Source organism: Wyeomyia smithii, chromosome 2 (genome assembly GCF_029784165.1).
Source record: "Wyeomyia smithii strain HCP4-BCI-WySm-NY-G18 chromosome 2, ASM2978416v1, whole genome shotgun sequence".
In the NCBI taxonomy this organism is placed as follows: Eukaryota; Metazoa; Arthropoda; class Insecta; order Diptera; family Culicidae; genus Wyeomyia; species Wyeomyia smithii.
This window is the reverse complement of record NC_073695.1, coordinates 249,359,586-249,386,140: the sequence shown is the minus strand read 5'-3', so window position 1 is coordinate 249,386,140 and position 26,555 is coordinate 249,359,586. Positions and strand designations below refer to the sequence as shown.

Below are 26,555 nucleotides of genomic sequence, written 5' to 3'. Positions count from 1 at the left end.
GTTTTATAAATATAAGAAAGGTTACATTGTAGAACTGTTTTCATTTGAAAATCGAATAAAAACCATTAGAACTTCGGTAAACTTTCATTTGAGATTAAAAATCCAAACACTTTATGCCTATGTGTCATAACACGCGAATTGAAAGTGTTTTACTTTTGAAAATGAGGTGTTCTAATGTGTTTCGCATATGAATTCTATATGTTTTGATCAGTAGGGCGAATTCAAGTGCAAAACACTTTATAATGTCGTGTCGATTTCTTTCAGTGTACAGTTATTTAATTTTCAATGCATCACTCATACTATGAGCATGTCGAACATGTTTCTCGTTGAAACCATAATTGCACGTGATTCACAGAATTTATACTGATTGCAACATACCTTCTGTACGAAAAGTAACTCGCATGAGTTTGTTTATTTTGCACACTTGAAGCCTCGATTTGACGGTTCACTTGGAGTTTTCGACCTCACTCTTTGTGTATCTATTTACAGGGTTGTTACAGAACAGGGTTTGAACAGAGTTTGAAGATCCGCGCCGTGAGAACTAAATCCGAGCCGAAAAAAACTATTAAAAATTACTGATTCAAGCATGGTTTCTACAAGCATCGTAGCGTTTTTCCTTCAAATATCATGTATCGATATATTTCTAAGAGCAAACTGGACATTTATAGAGAATAAGTTTAAAAGACCGAGCTAAGTTTCAGTTAGAAAATGCAAAGATATTATTACTATTACGAGTTGAAGTATGGCACCAACCTCGGAAAAGTAGAATCAAACCTTAGCTTAGTAAAATTGTAAAAATGAAGCGTACTTATAAAAATGTTTTGATTCGATGAAAAATATCTAAATAAAAATCACTGAGTTCAAATTCATGTATAACATTTAACTTATATTTATCTGAAGAAACATGGAAAGAGAGTTTTTTTTATGTACGTATTAACTTTTGTAAACAAAGCTTCAAACGACAGTTTAACGCAAATGCTAAGTTTGCGTGGGTTGCAAAATAGTCGCGGCGAATAGACCATCATACCGAATCTTTCAACCTCACTTTTAGAGAGATAGTGGTGCCACAGACAAACAGACGTACCACACCATACAAAATTCTAAAAAATCGTTAGAAGAGATGCCAATGTTCCAATTTGAACTAGATTCTTCCAGTTTTTTTTTCGAGTTATCCAGTTAAACAGTTGAATCACAAAATCATCCAGTTTTTGTATATTTTTCCAGCTTTATCCAGATTTTTTATCAGCTCAAGTTTCCATTGTTTTTGTCTATTTTGAAAAAATATTTTTTAAGTAAAAATTTTATTTTGTTTCATATTAAAAAGTTCTTTAAGTGGGAGTGAATAAGGATTTCACTCATTTTTTTTTAATTTCTATTCTCTGCTCGCACGAACTCAGCCAAATTGATAGCAACATGATATGACATAGAATTAAAAAAAAAACATAAAAAAATGTAGAAGCAAAAAAGCCTCTAATGGATAAAGCAACTATTTAAAATTTTGTAAAATCTGTATTCGAATAGGGCTGACTTAGGCGTGAGATTGTTAAATATTTTTTATTGTGACCTGGACCGAGAATACTACATATTAAGTGATTGGCGCCTTGTCATATCTGTGGTATATAATCTCCATTTGCAAAATTGATTGATTTAATAAAATTTAAAGAAAATCCATCTAAAGCAAAATCTTAAGCGAATAAATAAGCTTTTTTAGATAAGCTTTTTCTCCTTAAGAGTGCTCTTTTTGAAATATTCCGAAGAGTTTTAGACAGTGTAATTGTCTATCTAAGAACCTAATTTGGTAAAAATCAGAGATGACCGTTTTATATATCATTTTTTGTTTCTTAAGTATTTTTTTTTCAATAGTCCTTTTCAAGTATTTTTTTTTCAGTCCTTTTCGAATGCTAGTCCAGATAATGTTTTGAAAAATTTGCTTAATTGCCTTGCACCCACAAAGTTTCATCGAATTCTGAAAGGGTGCAGCCAACTACTCAGTCGAACTGGTGCGAAATCCTTCAATATTAAATTCTAGGTTGCTGGAAGCAAGGTTGCAAGGCTTTCCGCAAAATCCGCGCCATAGAGTAGTAAAAACGCGCCAAATCCGCGAGAAACGCAGAATCCGCAAAAAGCGCGAAATCCGCGCCGACTGTAACAACCCTGTATTTATAACACCGTCTGTATTCTAAACTAATGAAATAATATGAGTGTTTTGATTTTAGTTGATCTGCTGGGTCTCTATCGTAAACAAAACCGCAAACCTCTTCAAAAAACAGCGTTTCGGAGAAACGTCATTACTCCACAAATAATTGGTACTTCTCATGGACAAACGCGATTTTTTGTTGTTGATTAATCGAACTTTCACTTTTATGCAATCAAAAAAGTAGTACTGCTTGAAAAACATCGAAACTTTGTTCTTTTTCTCGAGCCAAGAAATCCGCATAAAAACCGCGTAAATTTCAAAATTGCTGTGAAAAAATATGCCTAAAAATCGTGTAAAAATACTTTAGTTTATTTGTTCATTTACCATGATTTCTGTAGGGTCTTTTATTGTTTGTTCTATCAAAAACAAGCGTAGTCAAAAATGGAAAGGAATGAAGATGCGCACCGGGATATTCCGCGTAACTGAAAGTCGTATATAAAACCCATTACACCGCACCGTTCATAGTGTTATCAGGTATTGGAGGAAATAGAGTTCTTGGCTTTTGACAAAGATGACTAGAACAAGATACCTGACTTGACAATTTGGGTCCTAAAGCTATACCAGTTTTTATTTATCATTTGAAAAAGCCGTGTTTTCTGAGCAAAACGTGATTTTCAAAAAAATGTTTATCGTTTTCCTTCGATTTTTAATAAAGAGTAAAAAAACTGCTCGAAAGGTCTAAGTTGACGTTTCGCCCATGTACGGTATATGAGCAGGCCTATGAAAAGACGCCATTTTTATATGACCGAAAAATAACAAGCAAAATATTGGAACCACGGTGGGTTCAAATGGAAATGGAGCCACAAAAATATCACATACAACCCAGTGCAAAAGCATAGGCGCGTCTAAGGCCTGTATATGAGAGAACTGTCATTTAAGGCATTTCGAGCAGTTTTTAATTTTTCATTGAAAAATCGAAGGAAAACGATAAACATTTTTTAAAAATCACGTTTTGCTCAGAAAATTGCACTCTTTGAGCTGATACATAAAAATCAGAAAACCGTTTTAAACTTTAGGACCCAATTCATCGGACATGATTGTCGCTGCGCGTGAGCAAAAGTCGAACTAATTTATACACTGTTAATATCATGTATACTTAAAGTCAAAATCAACTGACGACAACGCCAAGACATGACTGCTGAAAGGTGAAACAATTTTTTCAGTATCCATGTGGATGACTGTACGGTGCTGCCATCCGAAGAATGATAATAATCTGTACGAATGTTTAGTTTTCAAACACGAAACTTTCCGGAATTGTCGGCGCATCATTTAAAATAAAGCACACAATCAGAACTTCCTGATAACCGCTATGAGCACGCTCCACGAAACGCTTGACAGAAATATTTTATTGGTAGGTTAATAAGAAATCACTCCAGCAATGGTCAGTGCTTGATACCTATATATATTATTAAAGTATACTTGAAACCGTGTGGTCAGGTATCGATACAATGACAATTGAGAAAGTATCGATACTCAGTATCACCCAATCAATCATGTAACACTTAGTTTTGTTTTGATATTCAACCTAATTTTCAACTAAAGCTGCTCAAAAATATATACTCAATGTTGCAAATGAAAAAAAAAAAAAACAAGCAATGAACCCAAAAAAAACTGCCACTGCGCTACTGAGGTGTCAATTTGATAAAGCGAAATAAGAAATTGGGCAATGAATGATTATCACAGAAGTCCAAATAGTCATGCAAGGGGCAATAATCTGAATGCTATCTTAAGCGTCGAGCTGACCAAACTGCTACACCTTTTTCATATACAATCTTGATCAGCTCAACGATCGATGACAGACTATGCACGATAAATCGGTTTTGCTCATAGTGACAGTTTAATGAGAATTTAAGTTATCAGATGGCAGCACCAGCCGTCGGTAATCGGTCGTGTTCAAAATGTATGAAAAATCTGGAAGTTAGGTAGCTTGTTCTAGTTATTTTTGCTTTTGAGGAAATACAATTGATTTTGTGTTCGATGTGTTAGGATTGATGAGGATTCAATAAATTGAGTTATCTTGGCTTCTCAGATTAGTTACACGATCTACTGAAAAGTGGGAATAAAATTTTCTTTTAAGATTCGTACCTATGGTAGTGCGCTTGTCTCTGTAATTCCGTAATTGAGAAACTTTCCAGTTACATTATTCGTTCACTTTGCAGTATTTTCAATAGTCACGAGCCCTAAGAAAACTAACCGAGGATCAGTTTAAAAATTAAGATACGTTCCGGGCGAATATAAATTGTCGAAGGGGAGGGACGTGATTGATCACTCAGGACATTCGATTTCATATTCAAGTTAAACCCGTAATCATGTGTTCTGACTGTCTAATAACATTTATAAACATAGACTTCCAATTTTCTTTTTCAGATCGGCTAAGATCGGCTTAGAGCAAGCCCACCAGTGGCTAAATTGAAGTTTCTAAAGCTAGTTTGGCAACTCCCACCATAACGCGGCAACCGCACCGGGCGTTGCTATGTTGGTTTGGGAAATAGCAATCCCCACCTCGGGTAGTAGCGAGTTATTAAATTTGGCAACGCAATAGCAACGAGCCGAATCGTTGCTATTTGATGAAATGTCAAACTGTTGTTTTTTTTTGGGCTCGATAGTGAATGTTCGTAATAATATTACGAAGATTATGAGTGTTTCGAATGCGGACTCAATTGGTCGGCCTCGGAAAACGAAGTGTTTTGCCTCGCTTGTTAAACACGTCGTAGGACGCAAGTGTCGGCGTGAACCACTACTCAATTTTATTTCCGATTGAACTGAAATTTTGCACAGGGTGTTTTTCCGGGCAAGTAAACATATTGTATAGGTTTTTTATTGAGATGACCATTTTGGTTGGCATTTTGGTCTGCAACCTACACAATGCGGAAAGCTCAAATCCTCACAAGTTTGGCCAATATTATTCAATAAACCTGGAAGGTTTGAGCAAATCTGCTCGGGAGTATTACCAACTGTTTTCCCGTTTCGTTTGGTCGTTGTATAAATAACCATTTTTCTCCTTTACCGCTGTTTCAATCTTCAAAAACAACCTAAGATGCGTTCGAAAGCGGCGTTGGAAATGGTCATCGGTATAGACCGTTGTTAAAACGCTGGATGGCACCTTCCTCCGTATGGCGGTCAATATTTGGTTTTTTACTAGGCTGAGAGTCGCCCCGAATCTTTCCAAAAACCATTTTCTTAATCGCGTATAAGGAAATTTGTTTTGTGAAATCACATTCTTCATCACTAGAATCAATCAAATAATCGAAAACAATTTAGGCGTTCTATATTTAAGTTCTTTTTGACGGCAAATTTTCAAATGTTAATAGCAAACTGTGGGAACCGAGACCAGCTTTCAGTAGAATAGTCATTTAAGCCAACGTTGCGGGACGTGCCCAGTTTTACGGAATTACTTTAAATAAACATATAAGGATGAAAAAAATTATGTACGCACAAGTAAAAAAATCTGCAAAAGAATTATGTTATCGATAACTTGGGAGAACGGAAACAAAGATACGTGAAATGGAGGGAAAATTTTATGAAGTAGAAAGAACGTAGATCATTCCGGAAACGATTGACTGACGGATAAGTTGGTTATTACTAGATCCGCAAAAAATATGCGAAATACATCACAAACAAACATTTTGCCAACGCTGGCTAGTGACGGTCTTCAGAAATTGGCAACTGCCGGTGTGAAAAATAAAAAGTGGAATCGGTAATCCCCATTAGCAACGACCGGTGCGAAAATCGGTTGCTATCCAAAATAGCAACGGCCAGCGTAGAGAAAATAGCAACTGCAATGGCAACTCACCGGTGCGCTTGCTCTAAGAACAATCATAAATTGGCCCTGACACCAGAGATGCCAGACTTTTTTTTGGCAAGTCTGTATAATCCATAAAAATGTCTGTATAAGTCTGTATACCGCTGCGAAAAAAAGTTACCGATACATTGATACCTAATTATTTGTCGACCTGTCAGATTGTTTTGTTTCATTGCTTGTTTTGATTGTTCTTTTTCGAGTCTATCATTTATCTTTTAAATCTAAGTAACACATAGAAGTAAGAGTCTTTCCCGTGATAAAAATCGTCGTTCGTCGTAATGTAGCTAAACTGATACATGATGGCAGAAGTCTCGCGGTTATAAAAATAGTACCTTCAAGGTTTGGGACATTTTAAGCAATTCTTCAACGTTGGATATTGCTCCGAATAGAACAAACGGTCTTTTCACCAATATAACCTGCATGGCAATCGATCGAGACAATCAGCTGTTTGTTACTGGGGGCGAAACAGGCAGATTAGTGCCCACGGGGCCGATAAAAACCCCGATAGCCTGACTCGATTCCCGTTGTCATGATTTCACTCTCAAAAACGCAAGAATAATATGTTCAGCAAAGTGTTCAGTTCCTAGTTCACTTTTTCCAGCAACGGCTACAGTGACTTTTGGTTTTTGTGTTCGTTTTTTTGTGTATACTGGTAAAACCATTATGTAGAATATCAGATATCTGTGTAATATCTGTATTATACTAAATGTCTGTATAAAATCTGTAGGCTTATGCGTGTCTGTATCGCAACTAGGAAGCCTATAGAAACTGTTTAAAGTTTCGAAAGTTTTGACGCAAAGTATTGCAATCAAGTTGCGATGAAAAAAGGGAATTGCAGTTTACGTAACAACTTGTGTGCAAGTACAATTAAAAAAAAAAAGAATTGTTAATGTTTTTCGAACCCCAGCTCTCGAGGTACGATGCTGGCCTAACAAGCCATTCATCGTAGGTTCGAGTCTTGACTCGGGAGAGACTGTTAGTGTTAGTAGGATCGTAGCGCTAGCCCCGCAATTGTCCTGTACACTCAACGGTTGGCTGCGAAGTCTGTGTATAGTAAACAGAAGGTCAAGTTCCGAATCGGAATGTGACTCTAACACATATTAAATTTAAACATGTTTGATATACGCTTAACTGCCATACGGTTTAATTCCTGTTACGTGAGATGTGTTTGGGTCCCTAAACATATAATATTGAAAAAGTCACGCAAAATAACATCGCAAAGCTTATTTTGGCGGGGGAACCCGCCGTTTTGGTGTGACAGTTACCATAACGGTGAGTTCTACGTCTTCTCTCTATCCTATAGGCTGACTAATCGCAACACAGAAAGTCTGTATAATACAGATTTGTCTGTATATCTGGCATCTCTGCCTGACACAAGTAAAAGAGATTTTTAAGGCTGTTCGCACCTACGCGAATTCTCATATGCAATTGTCAATTTATGTGTGAAAACAAAAGCAAAAATATTTCCCTCCTTCACTTTCGCAAGTAAAAACCAAACCAATATCAACAGAGTCGTCAGGGCCAATTGAGCAGCATTTTCACTACGCACACCTCTGTTCTATTATTTTTTGCGTAATAACACTGTCCAGTACACAAACCAAATTCACAACATTACAACTCACACATCCAACATTGATTATCAACCGAACACAACTTGACTTATTTTTGAGGCTCAAATGTTCGTTGTCACGATTGTCACAATCCATCACTGTATTGGTTGATGACAATAGTAGTAGTATTGGTGTTGTCAGTAACGGTGTTGATGGTATAGTTTCACTATTTGTGGATGCAAGGGAAGTATTGTAATTATTGTATTTTTTTTTATCCAAGCATTTTTTTTCTTAGTCAACAAAACTTCATGCTATAAAAAGGCCAATCCAATTGCACAAAGTAAACAATGGAACGCTGTTTTTTATATAACATATAGAAGAAAAAAGGAATATTTTTAATAAAAAAATGTATGCACTTTGTTAACAGTAAAAAATGAACATCAAATTTGTAACGGCCATAAAAAAGCAGAGGAAGAGAAAGTGAACATTGCCTTTCCTTGTGAAGGTAAAAGGAAGCATTAACGTTTACGGTGGCCAGATTTTGCATTTCCATGCAAAAGTGCTGAAAAATATCAGTTCTACTTCTATTTTACATTTCCGGCGCGAACAATTTAAAAGTCAATCTTTTCGAATTCGGAACAACACTTTTATTCAGATTAAAATCTCTTTTACTGTGTTCTGACGTTTTTAATAATATTTCTTTGAGCCCAAGCTCAAGATTTTCTTCCCAAACATCGGTGCAGGTATTACAACTGTGTTTCACACACAACACGCCTACTTGTAGAGAAAAATGTTTTCTTCAAATAGTCGGGTTTTGATCCATTCTACGTATTTAGCAACGTTAACATATACACCTGGCACGTTCTCCTGTCCGCATCCTATACCCCAGGCTACAATACCTGCCTGTACGAAACTACCATCCTGCCGTGCACAGGACAATGGCGATCCGCCGTCACCTAAGCAAGTATCGGTACCGGCTTGTCCGCCGGCACACATAAAGCCAGGATGCAGCTGAAAGAACGGTCCTAGTCTGGTTTTTCTCAACAATTTAGCACATTTACTGTGCTTCACAGTCGGTAGTTGAACTTTCTTCAAAATCTCTGCATAGCTATCCTGCTTGTTGAACCGCGTTCGTCCCCATCCGTTACTGATACAATCTACTCCATCGAACGATTCATCCGGCGCTGGAAGACAGATGGGACGAATATGTGATTTCATGTGGGCCTCCTTCTCCAGGATAAGCAAAGCAACATCGTTGAAGAACTTTTTTGCGTGATATGACTCGTGGATAATGGTCTTTTGTACAGCGTAATTCTATATTAGGGAAAACAAATCAGTTTAATCCTCCGGTTGTAATAACAAAACTTGCCTCATGTTTGAAAATTTCGTTCTCTTTTGTTGTCTCCCATTCTCCAAGTCTTGCCTGTATGCTCTCTGCGTTGCGATCTTTGAGACAATGTGCCGCCGTTAAAACTACCCGGGGATGAATTAGTGATCCACCGCAGAAATACATTAGTTTTGGTTCACCCAACAGTTCGACGTTTTCCAAAAGTGCCACCATCCAGGGAAATTCTCCAAACTGCGCTATCGCTGGGTCATGCACCCGATGTGCGGTAATATTTGGATTGGATTGACCGCAAGTGGGTAGCGGTTCTTCACAATCATCTCCACACTCTTCGTCTATCGCCTTAATCGGTTCTCGCACATCTTCAAGCTTGCAGCATCGTTGGAGCACCTCGCAACCGTCCGCAGTAGGTTCAAGGCTGTTCACGGGGAGGCTTGTTAGAATTTCATATGTTTCAACGATTTTTTCAAACACTTACTTGATACCTTCCACCTCGTAGTCTGATAATCTGAAGTTGATATTGTTTGGTTAGTTGTGGCATATTAGTAAAGTATTATTTTTAATTTTGGTTTAGGGAAGCACCAAAAAAGACATTACCTAAGATCAACCAGGTCTTCGCCGTCCCTGATAATCGTGCCGTTCTGGTTGCATTGGTAAATAGAAACACAGTATCCATCAGGGCATTTCTAAAAAGTGAATATAATTTGGTTCATAGAAATTATCAAAATGGTAATTTAGTTATGGATTTAAATATAATGAACAAAGTCTTTCACCCAGAACGATAAATGTATGAGAATTACATGGAAAATATCTAAACCTATAAATGACCATGCTTGTATCGTCACAAAACGGAAATTATTTACGATTGGGCCCAAGATACTTCCTTGGGGGACACCAGCAATCTATCAGACTCACCATTCAAAAAGTTAACCTTCAGGTTACGTTCAGTTAAGTAACTTTTGTGATGTAAAGAGAAAAACTAAAATTTGATACTTTAGCTATTAAATTTTTATGCCAAACTCCTTTTCTATATCTAAAAGAGCAGCTCGAGTAGAATATCTTTCAGATTTATTAGTTCGAATAATATTATTCACTCTTAGTAACTGATGAGTAGTCGAATGCTCATGGCGAAATCCAAACTGCCTATTTACAAAAAATTAACTCATTATTATGTGTTATAATTCTATTAGGAATTATACTTTCAAAACGTTTCATATAGATGAGGATAAACTAATTGGCTGGTAACTCGATACTTCAGCTGGATTCTAAAACAACACATCCAGAAGGCCAGTTTTCCATAAAACCTGTCCATGGTTCGAAGCAAATGGTGCACAATATCAACAGGCCACCGATATTGTAAATATTTCTATTTGTCGGTGAATTGAACGAATAAGCGATTTTTGTTTTAATTTTTCATAGAGCTAACAGTTTCACCAATTCAAATCAGAGGTATTAGGAATTCACAACAAAACAACGGAACCGCAGTTCATCAGTATGTACTGAGATCGGCTTGATCAATGTTTAAGAAGTTTGTTAGAATTTTTTCACAGACTTTTTGGTTTCGCACACACGCACACACGACACATTTTGCGAATCCTACCTTGACTGATGTATCTTCTTCGGATTCTTTTTGAGCGATCGAATTGCAGGAGTACAAAATTAGTAAAACAAACTTCAGCACCAGCAGCATTTTACTCGGACTCAGATTCGCTATTTTCTTCAAGTAGGTATTACTTCTCTCGCGGCCGGCAATCAACTGGATTAAGACTGGTTTTGCGTTGCATACTGAACCGGGTTCATCAAGCAGCTGGGGATTCCCTACTTGCTAGGCGATAAGCTTAGGCTTTCGGAAGCAGAATACACGTCACAGATATTTATTTTAATATAATATATGGACGCGATAATGCCAATGAAAAACGATTAAAACATACATTTGAATTTGATTGCTGTGTTAGTTAATCGGGTCTAAGCACGAGTAATTTAAAACAAAAGTTTAGTTTGGCTATCACATAAAAATAAGAAAACCTGCCTACGACTGGATCATCGTAATATTGGTAGCAGTAGCACTGTCCACTTACGAAGTATTATACATAATAAATCAAGCTACATAAAATAGTTTCCTTCATCTTATTTTCAACTTAACGTCAGTGTTCTAGTAACGACAATCAATGGCTGCCGAACTGGGCCAGGCTCTAGTTTATATTGTGGGAAGAGCGCAGTCGGCCAGTTCTGTCTAGTTTTTATTGCAGAAATTTTTCTTGTGGATTTTCAAATGATTCGCCTGAGCGAAACACTTGCCGCAGGTTTGGCAGCGAAATGGCAACTCGACGGTATGAGAGGAATAGTGATCGGTCAGTTCATTGAGATCGGTGTAGCTTTTCCCTGGGGAAAAAATAACACATGATTGATTCATCGGTTTTAAGAATACGCAATTACATCTCTTACCACAAATGCTACAATCCAGTGGATTATCTTTTTTGTGCACCTTCATGTGATTCTTGATATGGCTCTGCTGGATGAATGATTTGTTGCAAATGTTGCAACGATACGGACGCTCGTTACTGTGGATACGGATGTGGTAAATCAGGTTGATCTTCTGAATGAAGCTAATACCACAGATCAGGCATTCGTGTGGCCGCTCACCGGTGTGAATCTTAGTGTGGTTCGATAGGGCCGAACTCTGAACGAACGCTTTTCCGCACGTTCCGCACTTGAAGGCGCGCTCTCCTAAAAATCATTACAGTTAAAAAAAATTCTGGAGGAAAATAATTCACAGAAACTTTTCCCACCTGAATGAATTCGCTTATGATTTGTTAAAGTGGATTGATGGGCAAATACCTTGCCGCAAACGTCACACCTGAAGGAAGATCTTTTGAAGTTTAGTATTGTTAAAAAATTCTCTCACGCTACGAAACAATTCTCAATACCTACCTGTGGGACAGTTCTGGACTATGAATCCGTACGTGGTAGTTCAACTTGTACTTATCCTTAAAGTACTTGCCACATATGTCACAGCGGTGCTCACTGACCACATTATAGTCGTGATATTTGCGTTCTTTTTTGCCCGGGGGTTTAATTGTTCTAATGAACTGTTCCTGCAAGAACGTAATCGGTCACAATTTCAATCTAGTGGCTAAAAAATATCTACAAACCTCTGGAATCTTTGTAACTGTTCTAACATAGTTTTCGTTGTACTCTTCCTTTATCTTAACGATAAATCCCTCTGGGAGCGGAGGCAGGACAATCGCTTTCGCAGCTTTGGCCTTCTTTTTCTTTCTGCCACTGGTTGGGGCCGGCGTTGCAGATGTGTCTTGTTGTTGCTGCTGATGCTGCTGGAGGGGCTCACCTGTGGGTGCTAACAGGGAAGGAACATTTAACTGTTGAGCAATGTGCTGAACAACGACGTTGGCCCCCAGCGGGGGTGGATTTTTTTCGTAGGGATCGAACTCTTTCTTTAAATTGACTATCATTCCTTGGGAGTTGAAAGCGCTTTGACTCAGCTGCAGCGAGTGCTGGGACTGTTGCGGTTGCTGCTGCAGCTGATGGTGCACTTGCTGGAAGCCGGGTGGAAGCAGTTGAGGTGGTAGATGTTGCTGTAAGTAGATTCCTTCCCGCTTTACCTGGTCGTTCGGTATAAAACTGTAAAAGCAATCGAGGTAATCATTTCATTCGAAACCGACTGCCAAACCCAACTTACAAATTCATTTTCGATTCACTGTAAAACGGGAACTAGTGCATTGATTTTACTACATTTGCGGCAATTTTTTCAACCTTTTTTTCTTTTGATAAAATTTAGCCAAAACAACGCCAGACACAGGAGAAAAGTGAAAAATGAACGAAAAGAAAACAACGGCACGCAAAAGAGTAAAGTGACAGGTTGTGAAAAGTGACAGATTGTCAGTTTGACGCCCTTCAGGATATTCAGGAGTAGGGGATGTTAAAAAATGTCTACCTGTGTTAAATAAATGAGATTTCGAAACTCGTTCACGTTAGCAAGAAATTACATGAGATATTTCCAAATTGTTTTAATATCTCGCCAAACATATGAAAAGGGCCCATTTGCCATATATTAACAAGTCAAAATCGACGAAAATGCAGATGGGACTGATATGCGTTTTACGGCCGTACACTACTCGAGTAAAGTTGAGGTTGAAATAGATAACATGATGTGATGCCTAGTTATCAAGTAAACCAAATCCTATAACCAAGGTCGCATATTCTACAAGTTCGTCGAAGAAAGCAATGCTCCAACTCTTATGCCAAAAGTGCGAGAGCCCATATTCAGCGGGATATTCAGCCAACACTCGCGGTGAATATTACAATATTCACTGCGAATATTGACTGCATATTGCACTGAACATGGGCTCTCACGCTTCAGGAATGAGAGTTAGAGCATTGCATTATTCGACAAATTCGTAGTACTACTTGGAAACTACAAGTTTGTCAAACATCGTTCTCTTAATTGTACTTGTGGAACGAGCTATCTGCACGCGGCGAATAAGCACCTTAAAATTGAATATGTAACCTTGCCTGCCCATAACCCGATATCAAATATGTAGATAAAACAGTGCAACAAAAATTGACTCATTACCACTCATTACATTTTGTGCAATGGTGGAGCCGACCTTTTTGGTCACTTTCATCCATTCTTTCTTTAACTCTAGCTCGTTCTTGAATACCTGAGACGATTTTCGAACGTTGGCCCTTATTATGGCCAAAAATATTTCCACCGGACGGTGAACTTGCGGGGCTGGCGGTTTTTGGTACGAAAACAACGTTATTGTCGCTGTACCAATCCAACGTCGATCGGGCGTAATAGCATGATGCCAAGTCCGGCCAAAATAATGTCTTGCCTCCGTGGGACTGCAGGAAGGGCAGCTTGGTGCGGTAATTTTCGCTGTTGATGGTATCCGTTGTGATGTACGGTTTACTCAGTTTACCGCATTGGCATATGGCTTTCCAAAGCAAAAATTTTTGGGTGAATTTGTCCACTTTCTTTTTCCTTATGTCTTCCAAGATATCAATTGTGATTCGGCAACGTAGAACTCCAGCTTTGATATATGCTTTGCGTCTGCCTTGATGTAGTAGATTTCGTTATCCATGACCACACACATCGGTTTCGTTAACCATTCCCGAAACAGCTTCCTTGCGCGCCGATTTGGCCGCCGTGTTTTGTTGATCTCACTGATTCAATGCCATCTGGACCTTGAATACACGAAGCTCAGCTCGGGTCATGGTTTGCTGAACAAACCAGGCGGAACACTTTACTTTAAGAGCGCGTCGCGAATCAAAAGGATCGAATTACGCTTGAAATAATCTAACACCTTCCGGGCCTTCACAGGGTCAGCCGTCTTTGATTTTCTTCTACTTCCAGCACAGTGGGGCCATCAGCCAAAAAAATTTTATTTCGTCTGCTGTTTCATAATATTTTTCCTTAGTTGCTATAACATTCCAGTGTCTAAATCCAAAATTTGGGCGCAATATCATGAAATCTGAATTTTTTATGACTTTTCAAAGCATGGCATACTGACGTTTTTGACCTTTTTTTGAAAAAAGGTACATCACTTGAAACGCTCTGTAGCTTCAATGGTAGCTTGGATTGTTTTGATGTCAAAGTCGAAATTGTCAAATGCATACTGTCCGCTGTAGCGCCAAACTGTGCAAATTATCACTTTTGTTGAAAAAGCGATAGCAGATTTTTTGTTTTTTTTTTAAGTTGAAATTTCATCCAGGATTAATTTTAATCATAACCAATAATGAAAATTTTTGATATTGAACTCAATCCGTAAGAATAGAATATAAATTTGGGGAAAAATCAAAAAAATTATCAATAGAAAGTTATAAAAATACGTGTTAAAAAAGAAAACTGTAAACAATTATTTATGAAATCTAAATTATGTTAAAAAAATGGCTGAGTGAAGTAAATGTAGATGTAGGAGGGGAAATGATGGAGTGAGAAAAGTGCTATGGCTGTAAGTAGGTCATGATAACGCTATGGAAGAGAATAATAATTCAAACAGAACTAAGCGTGATCTCACACTTAATTTATATCGTGAATCCCACCACTCAGAGAGTTGCGATCTTCAGCAAAGTTGTTCGAGAGATCAAGAGCTTTTAGTTGGTGCAAATTTTACTTTAAAAACGGCCGCGACACAAAGGTTGTGAACATATTAAGTACAGTCACAGACAGACGTCCAAGCAAGAGCAACATTGATCGAAAATTCTGTGTAAATTTTCAAAGAGAATTGCGTTATAAATCACTTGTACACTAGCGCCGCCTGGTGACCTTATCGCTACAATACATTTTTTTTCGCTGGTGTACGAGGCTGGCGTCACTGGTAGCGCTATCTGGTTACGAATTGCTACTACAGACAACTTTACACAAGTTTGGAACTCATCTTGGACGTCTGTCTGCGGTACATATTTAGAACTTAATTTATTTCATGAATCTGACCACTTCGAAAGTTTCCGTTTTCAGCATAGTTGTTTAGGAAGATAAGGACTTCAACTGGGTGTATAGTTTGTTTCGGAATTTATCAGCTATGCGGCGCTAGTGGGTGTTTAGTTTCAAGAATTTTGAACATTATCTCGTGAAATTAAACATGTAGAAAGTTGCGGTCTTTAGGAAAGTTGTTCAGAAGATCATGATTTTTTGGTTAGTTTACAACTTACCTCGTAAGTGGTAAGTTTTCAGTGTGCTCTACTTACTTTATTTCGTGAAATCAACCACTCAGAAAGTGATTGGTTGACATACAGTTCGGTACGGAATTAACTTTTACGTGGCGGTAGTGTGCATGTAGTTTCGTGCATTTTTAACGAAATTTGTCACGTGAATTTAATCACTTTGAAAGATGCGGTCTCCAGTAAAGTTGTTCAGACTGCAAGAGCTTTTGGTTGGCTAATAGCTTAATCCGGAAATCGGCCACAACGTGTCACGAGCCTGTTTTCAGTGTTTTCTACTTACTTTATTTTCTGAATGGAATTCCTTAGAAAGTTCGGACAAGATCAGGGATTTTTGGTTTTGGGACAGTTTGGTTGGTAATAAGGCTACTACGTGACGCTAGTATTGAGTGAGCTTTGAGTGCTATGAAATTAATTAATCTCAAGAATTCGACTATACAGGTAGTTGCAGTATTCAGTAACTCAGCGATGTGCTCAGAAGAAATTAGGGCGTTCTTTCGCTGAATCGAATGGATAGGACTCTTGGTCACAGGTTTTTATTGGCAGAGATACAACCTTTTACTTTTTAGGAAGTAAGAAAAGCGGGATAAGATTAAAATGCGGAGAATTGTGTGCACAGTAGCATCGCGTTATGGTAGCATTCCGAACTAAGTCGTCCATCAACCAGAAGCCCTTCACTTTTAAACAAGTTTGCTGAAGACCGAAACTTTCTAGAAAGTCGAAACGCGAGATAAGTTAAGGTCAAAAGACGAAAAATTGGTAGGTCGTCCGAAACACGAGATACCTACCTGTTACAGGTAACTGTTTTGGAGGATGCTGCAATACTCAGTATAGCGATTTAAAACTTACTTGGGTGTCCCAATCAAATTGCATCTCGAGGCTGTAGAAAAATTACCTAGTTGACTGAACCTTTTCAAACTTTCAGATTATAACATCATACGGTTAACTTCATTCATTGGGATTTATACAACATCTGGCTGAAGCTTTTTCTGTACGGAAACCCGCTTTTTCTTCATATCCCTCTCAGATTTGATTTCCTTGAGATGCTTTCAGGATTTTTCGATAGGCCTTAGTTCCGGTGCGTTTATGGACTTTTTGTCCTTGGGTATGAAAGTGACTGCGTTGGCATCATACCACTCCAGGACTTAATTTGAATAGTAATACGAAGTTAGATCCGGCCAGAAAATCGTAGGTCCCTAGTGTTGCTTCAACAGAAGAAGCAGACGCTTCTGTAGACACTCTTTGAGGTAGATCTCCCCATTTACAGTCACGGTAGTAAAGAACGGCGCATTCCTTCTGCCAAATGAGCATATCGCTTGCCAAAACAGGTATTTCTTGGCTAACTTTGAAAGTTTCTACCTCCATACTTCCTGCGGAACATCAAACTTGTGCTGGGCAGCGATAAACAGTAGCCCCGGAAGCTGCCGGAAATCCGCCTTGGCGTAAGTCTCATCATCCATGGTGAGACAATGAGGCTTCGTCAGCATCTGGATTACAGTTTCCAGACCCATGACTTTCCCACCGTATTTTGCCGTTCGTCACGATTTGGAGCTTTCCGCACTTTGTTTGTATGCAGTCCCTCCCGGTCCTTGGCTTTTTGAACGAAAGTCCTGGCCAGATTCAACTTTTTGGCTACATTCCTGACCGAAGCATTGTAATTCCGCCTAAACGTTTCCACAACATGCTTGTGATCCTGGTCACTAATAGTGACAACAACTGTCAACTATGTTCGAAGGGGAAAAGTACACCAGTGATCATATTCCGCGTTACTGAAATTTATTAAAATTAACCGTTATTTTGATCCACAAAAAAATTTCGTGGTACTGTGACTGTTTTTTTTTTCTTCATCTATAGTTTATTTGACACGGCACAAATACAATTCAATGTTTAACGGCGCCAATTATATCTGGTAGCTTACTTTCTAAAGTATCTTAATAACTAAAAGCGAATTTTTTATCCTCGCTGCCGACTACGAGCTGAAACTAAATCTAACTTAAAGCTAGAATATTTTGCATTAAAAGCACAGGTTTGCTGTTTGATGGTTTTCATTGCCATAGGTAAGCAGCATATTAAATTTGTTCCGCTGCTGGGCCAAGATATTACGGACTGGCATATTGGGTTGTTTCCATCGGGCCTTGAGAGTATCGTGCGGGTCTGATTGCTGTTTCCGGATCCGGGGTCTTAACGTGTTCTTGTCGTTTGGTTGGATGTAGGCGGAAGGGAATAGGATTAAACTGGGGCGTGGATGGATTTCAGGAAAACGTATATAAGGGACATGTAGGATAGGTCACGGCTCGCCAAGACATCACGAACAGGAACAGCCGGCTGCCTACCTTCGGCCTGCAGGGAAGCTATTAATCTAGACCTGGCGTCACGGTGTACAGGGCATGACCAAACAACGTGCTCTATGTCGTGATAACCTTCACCACTGCACAGATACCACTCTCCCCGAGCCCAACACGACGGAGATGCGCGTCAAACCTATAGTGATTGGACATAAGCCGGGACATCACGCAAATGAAATCCCGACTTACATCCAACCCCTTGAACCACGGGTTCGTCGATACCTTGGGGATTATGGAATGTAACCACCTTCCCAGTTCCTCCTTGGTCCAAGAATTTTGCCAACTGATGATCGTATTCTGACGTACAAATGCAAAAAATTCATTAAAGGCAATTGGTCTTACATAAATATCACCGTTTGTTGCGCCCACCTTAGCCAAAGAGTCCGCTTTCTCATTACCCGGTATCGAGCAGTGAGAAGGGACCCACGCTAAGGTAATCTGAGTAGATTTTTCGGATAAAGCACTCAGATGTTCCCGTATTTTCCCCAGGAAATACGGTGAGTGCTTAACATCTTTCATCGATCGGAGAGCCTCAATGGAACTGAGACTGTCCGTAAAGATGAAATAATGGTCCGTGGGCATTTTTTCGATAATCCCTAGGGTGTACTGAATTGCAGCTAATTCTGCGACGTAAACAGAAGCAGGATTATCGAGCTTATGGGAGACGGTTAAATTGTTATTGAAGATACCGAAGCCAGTGGACCCATCAAGAAGTAATCCGTCAGTGTAGTACATATTGTCGCAGTTGATGTTTCGATATTTATTGGAAAAAATTTTAGGGATCTGCTGCACGCGTAAATGATCCGGGACTCCACGAGTTTCTTCTATCATGGATGTATCGAAAAACACAGTAGAATCAGAAGTATTTGATAAGTCGACACGATTTGGAATATTCGAAGAAGGGTTAATATTTTGGGACATGTGATTGAAATACAATGTCATAAAACGGGTTTGAGAATTAAGTTCGATAAACCTTTCAAAATTTTCAATCACGGGACGGTTCAAGACCTCACATTTGATTAGAATACGAGAAGACAGGCTCCAGAAGCGGTTTTTCAATGGTAGTACTCCAGCTAAGATCTCCAAACTCATCGTATGGGTCGATTGCATGCAACCCAAGGCGATACGCAAACAACGATATTGTATTCGCTCCAGTTTGATCAAATGTGTGTTTGCTGCGGAGCGGAAGCAGAAACACCCGTACTCAATAACAGACAGTATCGTTGTTTGGTAAAGCCTTATAAGGTCTCCTGGGTGGGCACCCCACCATTGTCCGGTTATTGTACGAAGAAAATTCACTCTTTGTTGACATTTTTTCATCAGATACCTCACGTGACAACCCCAGGTGCCTTTAGAGTCGAACCAGACACCAAAATATTTGTGTACCAAAACCTGAGAAATCGTTTTACCCATTAATTGTGTTTGAAGCTGAGCAGGTTCATGCTTCCTAGAAAAAACTACTATCTCAGTCTTCTCCGGAGAGAATTCGATACCTAGCTGTAAAGCCCAAGCAGACAAATTGTCCAAGGTATCTTGCAATGGTCCTTGCAAATCGGCAGCTTTGGCTCCTGTTACAGAAATTACACTGTCGTCTGCAAGTTGTCTTATCGTGCATGAATTTGCCAGACATTCGTCGATGTCATTTACATAAAAGTTGTAAAGAAGGGGGCTTAAACATGAACCCTGGGGAAGACCCATGTAGCTAATGCGAAAAGTTGCCAAATCGCCGTGCGTAAAATGCATGTGCTTTTCGGACAACAAATTGTGCAAAAAATTGTTCAAAATTGGAGAAAATCCTTGTCGGTGAAGTTTACCCGAAAGAATGTCAATAGAAACGGAATCAAAAGCCCCCTTAATGTCCAAGAACGCAGACGCCATTTGTTCTTTGCGAGCATACGCCAGCTGAATATCTGTTGAAAGCAACGCAAGACAATCATTCGTCCCTTTGGCACGGCGGAAGCCAAACTGAGTATCTGATAGTAGACCATTTGATTCGACCCAATGGTCTAAACGACGGAGTATCATTTTTTCCATCAATTTCCGGATACAGGATAGCATTGCAATCGGCCTATAAGAGTTGTGATCAGAAGCTGGTTTCCCTGGTTTTTGGATGGCGATCACCTTCACTTGCCTCCAATCCTGCGGTACAATGTTTTGCTCCAGGAACTTATTGAACAAGTTCAACAAGCGCCTCTTGGCATTGCCGGGTAGATTCTTCAACAAGTTGAATTTGATTCTATCTAACCCAGGCGCGTTATTGTTACAGGACAGAAGGGCAACTGAAAATTCTGCCATCGTAAAAGGTGATTCTATCGCGTCGTGGCCCGAAGACGCATCGCGAACAATGTTTTGCTCAGGAACAGAGTCCGGACATACTTTCCTGGCAAAATCAAATATCCACCGACTTGAAGACTCCTCTCTTTCGTTGACCGTTACGCGATTCCGCATTCTTCGGGCTGTGTTCCAAAGAGTGCTCATCGATGTCTCCCTCGACGTCTCGTTCACGAACCGACGCCAATATCCGCGTTTCTTCGCTTTAGCCAGGCTTTTAAGCTTGGTATTAAGCTCCGAATACCGTATATAGTCGTCGGGTATACCTCCCTTCTGGTAGGCCAAAAACGCGTCGGATCTTTGCGTGTAAACATCGGAGCACTCTTTGTCCCACCACGGAGTTGGAGGCCGCTCTTTGATCGTGACGCCGGGATTTTTCTTCGTTTGGGCTTGCAACGCGGCGTCGAGGATTAAGCCCGCGAGGAGGTTGTATTCTTCAAGTGGTGGATGATGTTGAATCGACTCGACCGCTTTTGAAATCATTTCCTCGTATAACTTCCAATCGACATTCCGTGTGAGGTCATACGGAATGTCAATTGGTCGCATGCGAGTTGACCCGTTTGTAATTGAAATAAGAATAGGCAGATGGTCGCTACCGTGAGGATCGAGGATTACCTTCCATGTGCAATCCAACCGTAGCGACGTCGAACATAAGGATAGATCCAGAGCGCTTGGGCGCGCTGGAGGTTTTGGGATACGTGTCATTTCACCGTTGTTTAAAATAGTCATGTCGAAGTCATCGCAAAGGTTATAGATTGAAGAGGAGCGGTTATCATTGTAAGGGGAACCCCAAGCCACACCATGCTCAAGTCTCCCAAAATCAAACGTGGCGAGGGAAGAAGTTCTATTAAATCAAAGAGCAGCCGTTGCCCAACCTGTGCTCTGGGAGGAATATATATTGAGGCAATACAAAGCTCTTTACCTTGTATTGTCATTTGACATGCGACAACTTCGATGCCTGGAGTCGAGGGGAGGTTAATACGATAGAAAGAATAGCACTTTTTAATCCCTAAAAGTACTCCTCCATATGGGGTGTCTCGATCAAGGCGAATAATATTAAAATCATGGAAGTTGAGATCAATATTTGAAGTAAGCCAAGTTTCACAAAGGGAAAATGCATCGCATTTGTTTTTATTTATCAAAACTTTAAACGAATCAATTTTTGGTAAAATACTTCTACAATTCCACTGTAAGACAGAGATAGAATCCTTCATATACGCAGTTGAGTTAGGCATCGAAGGATACAATCGCTGCAAGGAGGGGCCATTGGGCAGTCAACTGCTTCAAAAATGATCTAACTGTTGGGAGGAATGCTGTAAGAAAAATTTTATTTGGATCGGGTACATTGAAATTTTCAAAAATCCAGTCCACAATGTCAGAAAATTTCACTAATCCAGAGTTTGTTTCATCAACTGGATGTGCAAAAGGAACAACTGGGGTTTTAGATGTTCCTGGCAGTGCTGGGAACTCCTTCTGGGACTTTAAATTTGCAAGCCCAGGAGGAGTTTGCTTCGGTTTTTCCGCAGCACTGTTTGGTTTGTTCGTACTTTTCATTACACTTTGGGAAATCTTAGGACCTTTACGGGGAAGTTTAGGAGAAGAAACATTTTTCCTCTTCCTAGACTCCCCAGGATTGGCATAAGATGTTCCCGCTGATGTATCGTCAGAATCGGTTTCATCAGAGGGCAACAGATCAAAGGGGTTCGATGTTATGGTAGAAGTGGTCACGGTCTTCTTCAGCATCTCAGCATAAGAACGCTTTGAACGCTCCTTAAGTGACCGCTTGATTTTATCTCTGCGCTGCATGTACACCGGGCATGTGGAGTGCTCATGCTGGTTTTCCCCACAGTGAATACATTTTTCAGCATTAACACTGCAAGAATCTTCCGCATGAGTCTCCCCACACTTGCTACATCGTGCCTTATTGCAGCAGTAGGCGGCTGTGTGGCCTAACTGCTTGCAATTGGTGCAATTCATAACACGGGGTACATACAATCGCACAGGCAGACGAACCCGATCGATCGAGACGTGGCTAGGGAGTGCAGATCCGGCAAACGTAACGCGAAACGAGTCTGACGGAGTGTAAACTTTTTTACCGCCGACGAGAGACATGGACCGCAATTGCTTACAATCCAAAATCTTCGCCTGTGTTTCGGTATTTTTGAAGCAACCGGTTGCGCTTTTTAGGATACACTCGACAGACAGACTCGAATCGGTTATGACACCGTCGATCTCCACGTCTCGTGCGGGTATGTAAACGCGATACTCGCGTGTGAAGAGCTCAGAGCAAGCGATAGCATTGGCCTGTGCCAGATCACTGACCACGATACGGAGCTTGTTAGGTCGGACCTTGGAAATTTCGGTCACGGCCTTGTACCCCTTCGTCCGGTCTTTAGCAATTTGCAGTATGTTTAAACGCTTTGAATTCACTCCTGCCTTTGGACGAAAATAAACAGTATAGCTGCCCTGTTGAGATCCGTCCGGGTAAAGCCTGGGCGAGGGGGGACTGGAGAATGAACAGGGGAGGGGGTAACAGAAGGGTCAGGGTCAGGGAGGTTCGGGGATGGTGGCACGGGAGGCGAGGGATCTAAATCCATTGCGCTAAATGTAGCGCACTAGCGCACTAGCGCCGACAAGAACACGTACCTCTTTACTTCTTCCTTCCAGCAGTGGTTGTCCGATCGTTCGAAGCTGCACCCAAAGCAGCCAGCAGCACCAGTACAGCAGCACCAATACAGCCACCAGCAGTGAGCCGGGTGTGAGATCACTCAGCACAGCGACACGCACTCGACTGTCAACTGATGGCCTTGAATAATACACTCTTTTGTTTGGCTATTCGTACACACGGACCGGATTGTAATAGAACGACCACTTTGCACGTCCGTTTCCGTCGAGTGTTCGACGCGGAATGGACTGTGACTGTGTCAGCATGAACAATATTAATTTCTGCTGAGAACTAGAAAAAAATAAAAATTGTGCTCGTTTTCGTAAAGAATCCTCAAGTTTACAGTTTTCTAGAACATTAAAAACTCGGTGACGGTGATTACTTTAATGCAGCTCACTTTCCAACCCCATCAAGTCACATCATACTTTTGCAAATGATAGGTGCGATTATGCAACAATTTCTTCAACTGTTGTTTTCCATTCAGTTCTTTTTTTTGTGAAAGAGCCTAAGCCAACGAGACTCGTCCGTCTATTGTGTTTACTGTCATGGCCATTTCCGGTGCATACTTTTGCTGACCTCTCGCTGCTGCCATTCCCAGAATGTGAATAGAACGACGTGACAGGCGGTAACGTAGAAAATTAAACGTGGGAAAGGAGGACTGACTGGGGAAGTGAGTTGGCACGTTCGAATGCAATGCAAAATATGAGAGGACAGCTGGTCAAACGAACAAGGATGACCTCGACCGACAGTAGGAGCTCTCTAGTTCGGTCTTGCATAAATCACTTCGATGAAGGATGCTTCCGGTGCGGTGGAAACTTTTCGAAATCGAATCGAATAGGTTTTACGGTATGGAAAGCGGCGCTGAAAAAAGCGAATCTGACGCGAATCAAAACCAGACACAACAAAGCCGTCGTGTTGAATATTCAATCAGTTCCTTGTCTATGGTGGAGATTTTTCCCGCTTTCATTCGGCACCCCGACTGGAGTGCAATTTGTCGAGAAGATTCAACCCTATAGCTCAGTGTGAAAATATGTACAAGTTTACTCCTAAGTGGTTGGATTATGGTAGATCGATTTGCCTGCTATTGAGGTTAACCGCTCGACGCAATAGAAATGTCCCATCGGTAGTAGGGTAGGGAACAAATTAATCAGAGTCGCATTATTTTCAACAAATAAAGAAATGCGCCGAAAATATGATTGACGGGAACGAAAATGTCTTACGAATATATGAAATATCGTCCCGAATCGAAAATATCGAATAAGCGTCAATCGAAAAAGAACAACCAAAATTGCAGCCATTTTCTAGGTGACGGAGAAAGCGCACTAAAAATCAGATACAATATCGCACGCTAGTCTGGGGGCTAATACGGTCTCGATCAACTAGATTAGTTGAGAGAATTCGTTATCGATATTGTTTTCGGCACATTTTGCATATTGTAGGATAATTACAACAATACACCGTGCCCCAGTGCTGAGTCGAGAAAATTTCCAGCTCGAAAAGTTCCCCGACCTGATCGGGAATCGAACCCGATATCACAACCGTGTGGGAAGAACTAGCCGACCGACATCGCTAACCACAGAACCACGGGAACCACCACAAAAAATCAGATGCAAACTGCTTGAAATACATTCGGGGTGTTTGAAATAGTCTCCCTCGATTGGGAACTTTAATTGATTATTGTTAAAATTTGCCGGGTCAGTTTTAAAATCTGATGATAAGTGCTGACAAAGAAAAAGATAGTGAACAAATTAATATAGTTTTGTTTGTATTTGTTGTTTTATTTTGTCCAGAGACTGAGAACTTTCACATCAAAATGCGTGGTACAATTCGAATGCTCTACGTGGAAAGTTGCTTATAATTAGTTGGTATGCTCTTATATCTTCTTTATGTGACGTTAAGGAAGAGAGTTTTCCTTTTTAATGTAGCCGATGACATTCGATGGTGTTTTATAAAATTTATCTAAACTTGTTTGGTATCATTCCAGTAAACTTTTGAAATGGGATCCATGAAATTTGAGGAGAATAATGCTGATAAAAATTTAATTTGTCCAACGCAAATCAAAAAGTATTGTATAAATAAAAAAATTGTGTAATCGTTTGAGACGGAGATTCCTTGAATATTTGCAGATAAAGAACAAAGAACTTTGTTCTTTTGGGTTGTGGGTAGTCTCGTACGAAGCAACTTTTCAATGAAAACGAAAGTCAACAGCTTCCTTCGACAAATGAGGAAGCACCGTTGGTGACCTTGGAATTCTTCATTCAATCAAAGACCGTATGGCTTAACACGAGTTATTCGTTGCCGTTTTATTTGTTTGAATAATTTGTCGTCTTTGGACGTTACCAACCGGAGAAAATGTTAATTCAACAAGTCAGCCAGCGGCTGTTACACTTTTTATCGGTTGACTTACGCGCAAAGGCTCGTCGTGGAATCGTTGATGAAGTCAGCCAGACCTATAAAATGTGCTTGCAGGCCCTCACTACGGTATCAGTCGTCAGCGTTCCATCAAGCGTTACGCATCCAAATCATTTGATATTGAAGAAAATGAAGGTAATAAAACAGTTGTTTCGATAGGTGGTAGAGTGATTAACGAGTGTTTCATTGCAGGTCTTCATCTTGTTATCAGTCGCAATTGCCCTAGTGGCTTCTGCTCCTGCCGAAGAATCGGAAAAGAAGGAAAAGCGGGGCCTAGTTGACATTGGTCATAACTTTGGCTACGAGGAACCGCTCTACGATCATCATGTAACCAAACATGTAACCGTCCAGAAACACGTTGCCGTCCCGTACCCGGTGGAGGTCGAAAAACACGTCCCAGTTGCCGTTAAGGTACCCGTTCCAGTGCACGTCGAAAAGCAAGTCCCGGTCGTAGTCGAGAAGAAAGTTCCCATCTACATCGAGAAGAAGGTTCACGTACCGGTCGATCGCCCAGTGCCATATCCCGTTAAAGTGAACGTACCCGTTTACCAGAAGGAAGTAGTGGAGGTTGCCAAGCCTTATCAAGTTCACGTGGAGAAACCCTACCCGGTGTACGTGAAGCAACCACTCTACGTGGAACAGCCTACGGTGTACGTGAAGGATCATTATTACGGCAAGAAACCGTACTATGGTTGAGTGAGCTTACTTACTGCTGCTGGACTGTGATATTTTTTTCGGACCTTGAACTTATTGAAAAAATTTTCGTTGCTTATTTAAAATGCTTGTTGATTTATTAAGTCCCTGTTCATCATCGGTTTGAAATAAGACAATCGCCGAGGTTCCTTTGCTGGTCCGTAAATTCTTGATGAATTTCAAATTCAGATTCTATTTGTTGAGCTCCCTGTTCTCGTGCCTATGGATAACACTAGAAAATCGATCAATCCCTAATTTTTCTACCATCGTGACCATATTAAATGAAAGCTCGAAACACGACAAGCATAACGCGTTTGTTGATTAAACCAGCGCTGTTAGTTGATCCGTGTGGAAAACGACAGCCCCCTACTTTCAGAAGCGAAACCAAAAGTGATGGCTGAAATACTAATAAAGTAGATATATTAATGGATTATGGTTCAATTCTGAACACGTTCGAAGAATCTCGCAAAGGGAGACGGCTGTTGTTCACTCGAGCGAGAGTAAAAACGAAAAATATAATAACGAAACTGATCC

General features: G+C 40.2%; 3 protein-coding genes across 4 annotated transcripts; 1 reads left to right on the top strand and 2 right to left on the bottom strand.

Moving 5' to 3' along the window:
• Positions 1-8,173: 8,173 nt before the first annotated feature.
• On the bottom strand, positions 8,174-10,677 carry LOC129724235 (phenoloxidase-activating factor 2-like). Its single transcript, XM_055678957.1, has 5 exons — positions 10,495-10,677; positions 9,492-9,580; positions 9,373-9,402; positions 8,919-9,312; positions 8,174-8,863 (listed from the first exon to the last, which is right to left on the bottom strand). The coding sequence occupies exons 1-5, from the start codon at positions 10,582-10,584 to the stop codon at positions 8,324-8,326; spliced, it is 1,143 nt and encodes a 380-aa protein (XP_055534932.1). The 5' UTR covers positions 10,585-10,677; the 3' UTR covers positions 8,174-8,323.
• An 88-nt stretch (positions 10,678-10,765) lies between these two features.
• LOC129724234 (zinc finger protein 677-like) lies at positions 10,766-12,771 on the bottom strand. 2 transcript variants are annotated; one of them, XM_055678955.1, is made up of 6 exons: positions 12,592-12,771; positions 12,047-12,533; positions 11,826-11,989; positions 11,684-11,763; positions 11,340-11,621; positions 10,766-11,276 (listed from the first exon to the last, which is right to left on the bottom strand). In XM_055678955.1, the coding sequence occupies exons 1-6, from the start codon at positions 12,597-12,599 to the stop codon at positions 11,128-11,130; spliced, it is 1,170 nt and encodes a 389-aa protein (XP_055534930.1). In that variant the 5' UTR covers positions 12,600-12,771; the 3' UTR covers positions 10,766-11,127. The 2 variants fall into 2 exon arrangements, with proteins under 2 accessions (XP_055534930.1, XP_055534931.1); XM_055678956.1 differs by having other exon boundaries at positions 11,684-11,751.
• A 12,602-nt stretch (positions 12,772-25,373) lies between these two features.
• LOC129724587 (uncharacterized) lies at positions 25,374-26,306 on the top strand. Its single transcript, XM_055679584.1, has 2 exons — positions 25,374-25,463; positions 25,521-26,306. Exons 1-2 carry the CDS (start codon positions 25,374-25,376, stop codon positions 26,022-26,024), a joined length of 594 nt encoding a protein of 197 aa, XP_055535559.1. The 3' UTR covers positions 26,025-26,306.
• Positions 26,307-26,555: the final 249 nt, after the last annotated feature.

Excerpts from the sequence above, each read along its gene's own strand:
- LOC129724235 (XM_055678957.1), bottom strand. The coding sequence starts at position 10,584 with ATGCTGCTGGTGCTGAAGTTTGTTTTACTAATTTTGTACTCCTGCAAT. Across the intron at positions 9,581-10,494 it reads AAGAAGATACATCAGTCAAG|AAATGCCCTGATGGATACTG; the intron begins GTAGGATTCGCA and ends TTCACTTTTTAG. Across the intron at positions 9,403-9,491 it reads GAAGACCTGGTTGATCTTAG|ATTATCAGACTACGAGGTGG; the intron begins GTAATGTCTTTT and ends TATCAACTTCAG.
- LOC129724234 (XM_055678955.1), bottom strand. Across the intron at positions 11,990-12,046 it reads CAGTTACAAAGATTCCAGAG|GAACAGTTCATTAGAACAAT; the intron begins GTTTGTAGATAT and ends ACGTTCTTGCAG. Across the intron at positions 11,764-11,825 it reads AGTCCAGAACTGTCCCACAG|ATCTTCCTTCAGGTGTGACG; the intron begins GTAGGTATTGAG and ends AAACTTCAAAAG.
- LOC129724587 (XM_055679584.1), top strand. The coding sequence starts at position 25,374 with ATGTGCTTGCAGGCCCTCACTACGGTATCAGTCGTCAGCGTTCCATCA. Across the intron at positions 25,464-25,520 it reads TGATATTGAAGAAAATGAAG|GTCTTCATCTTGTTATCAGT; the intron begins GTAATAAAACAG and ends GTTTCATTGCAG.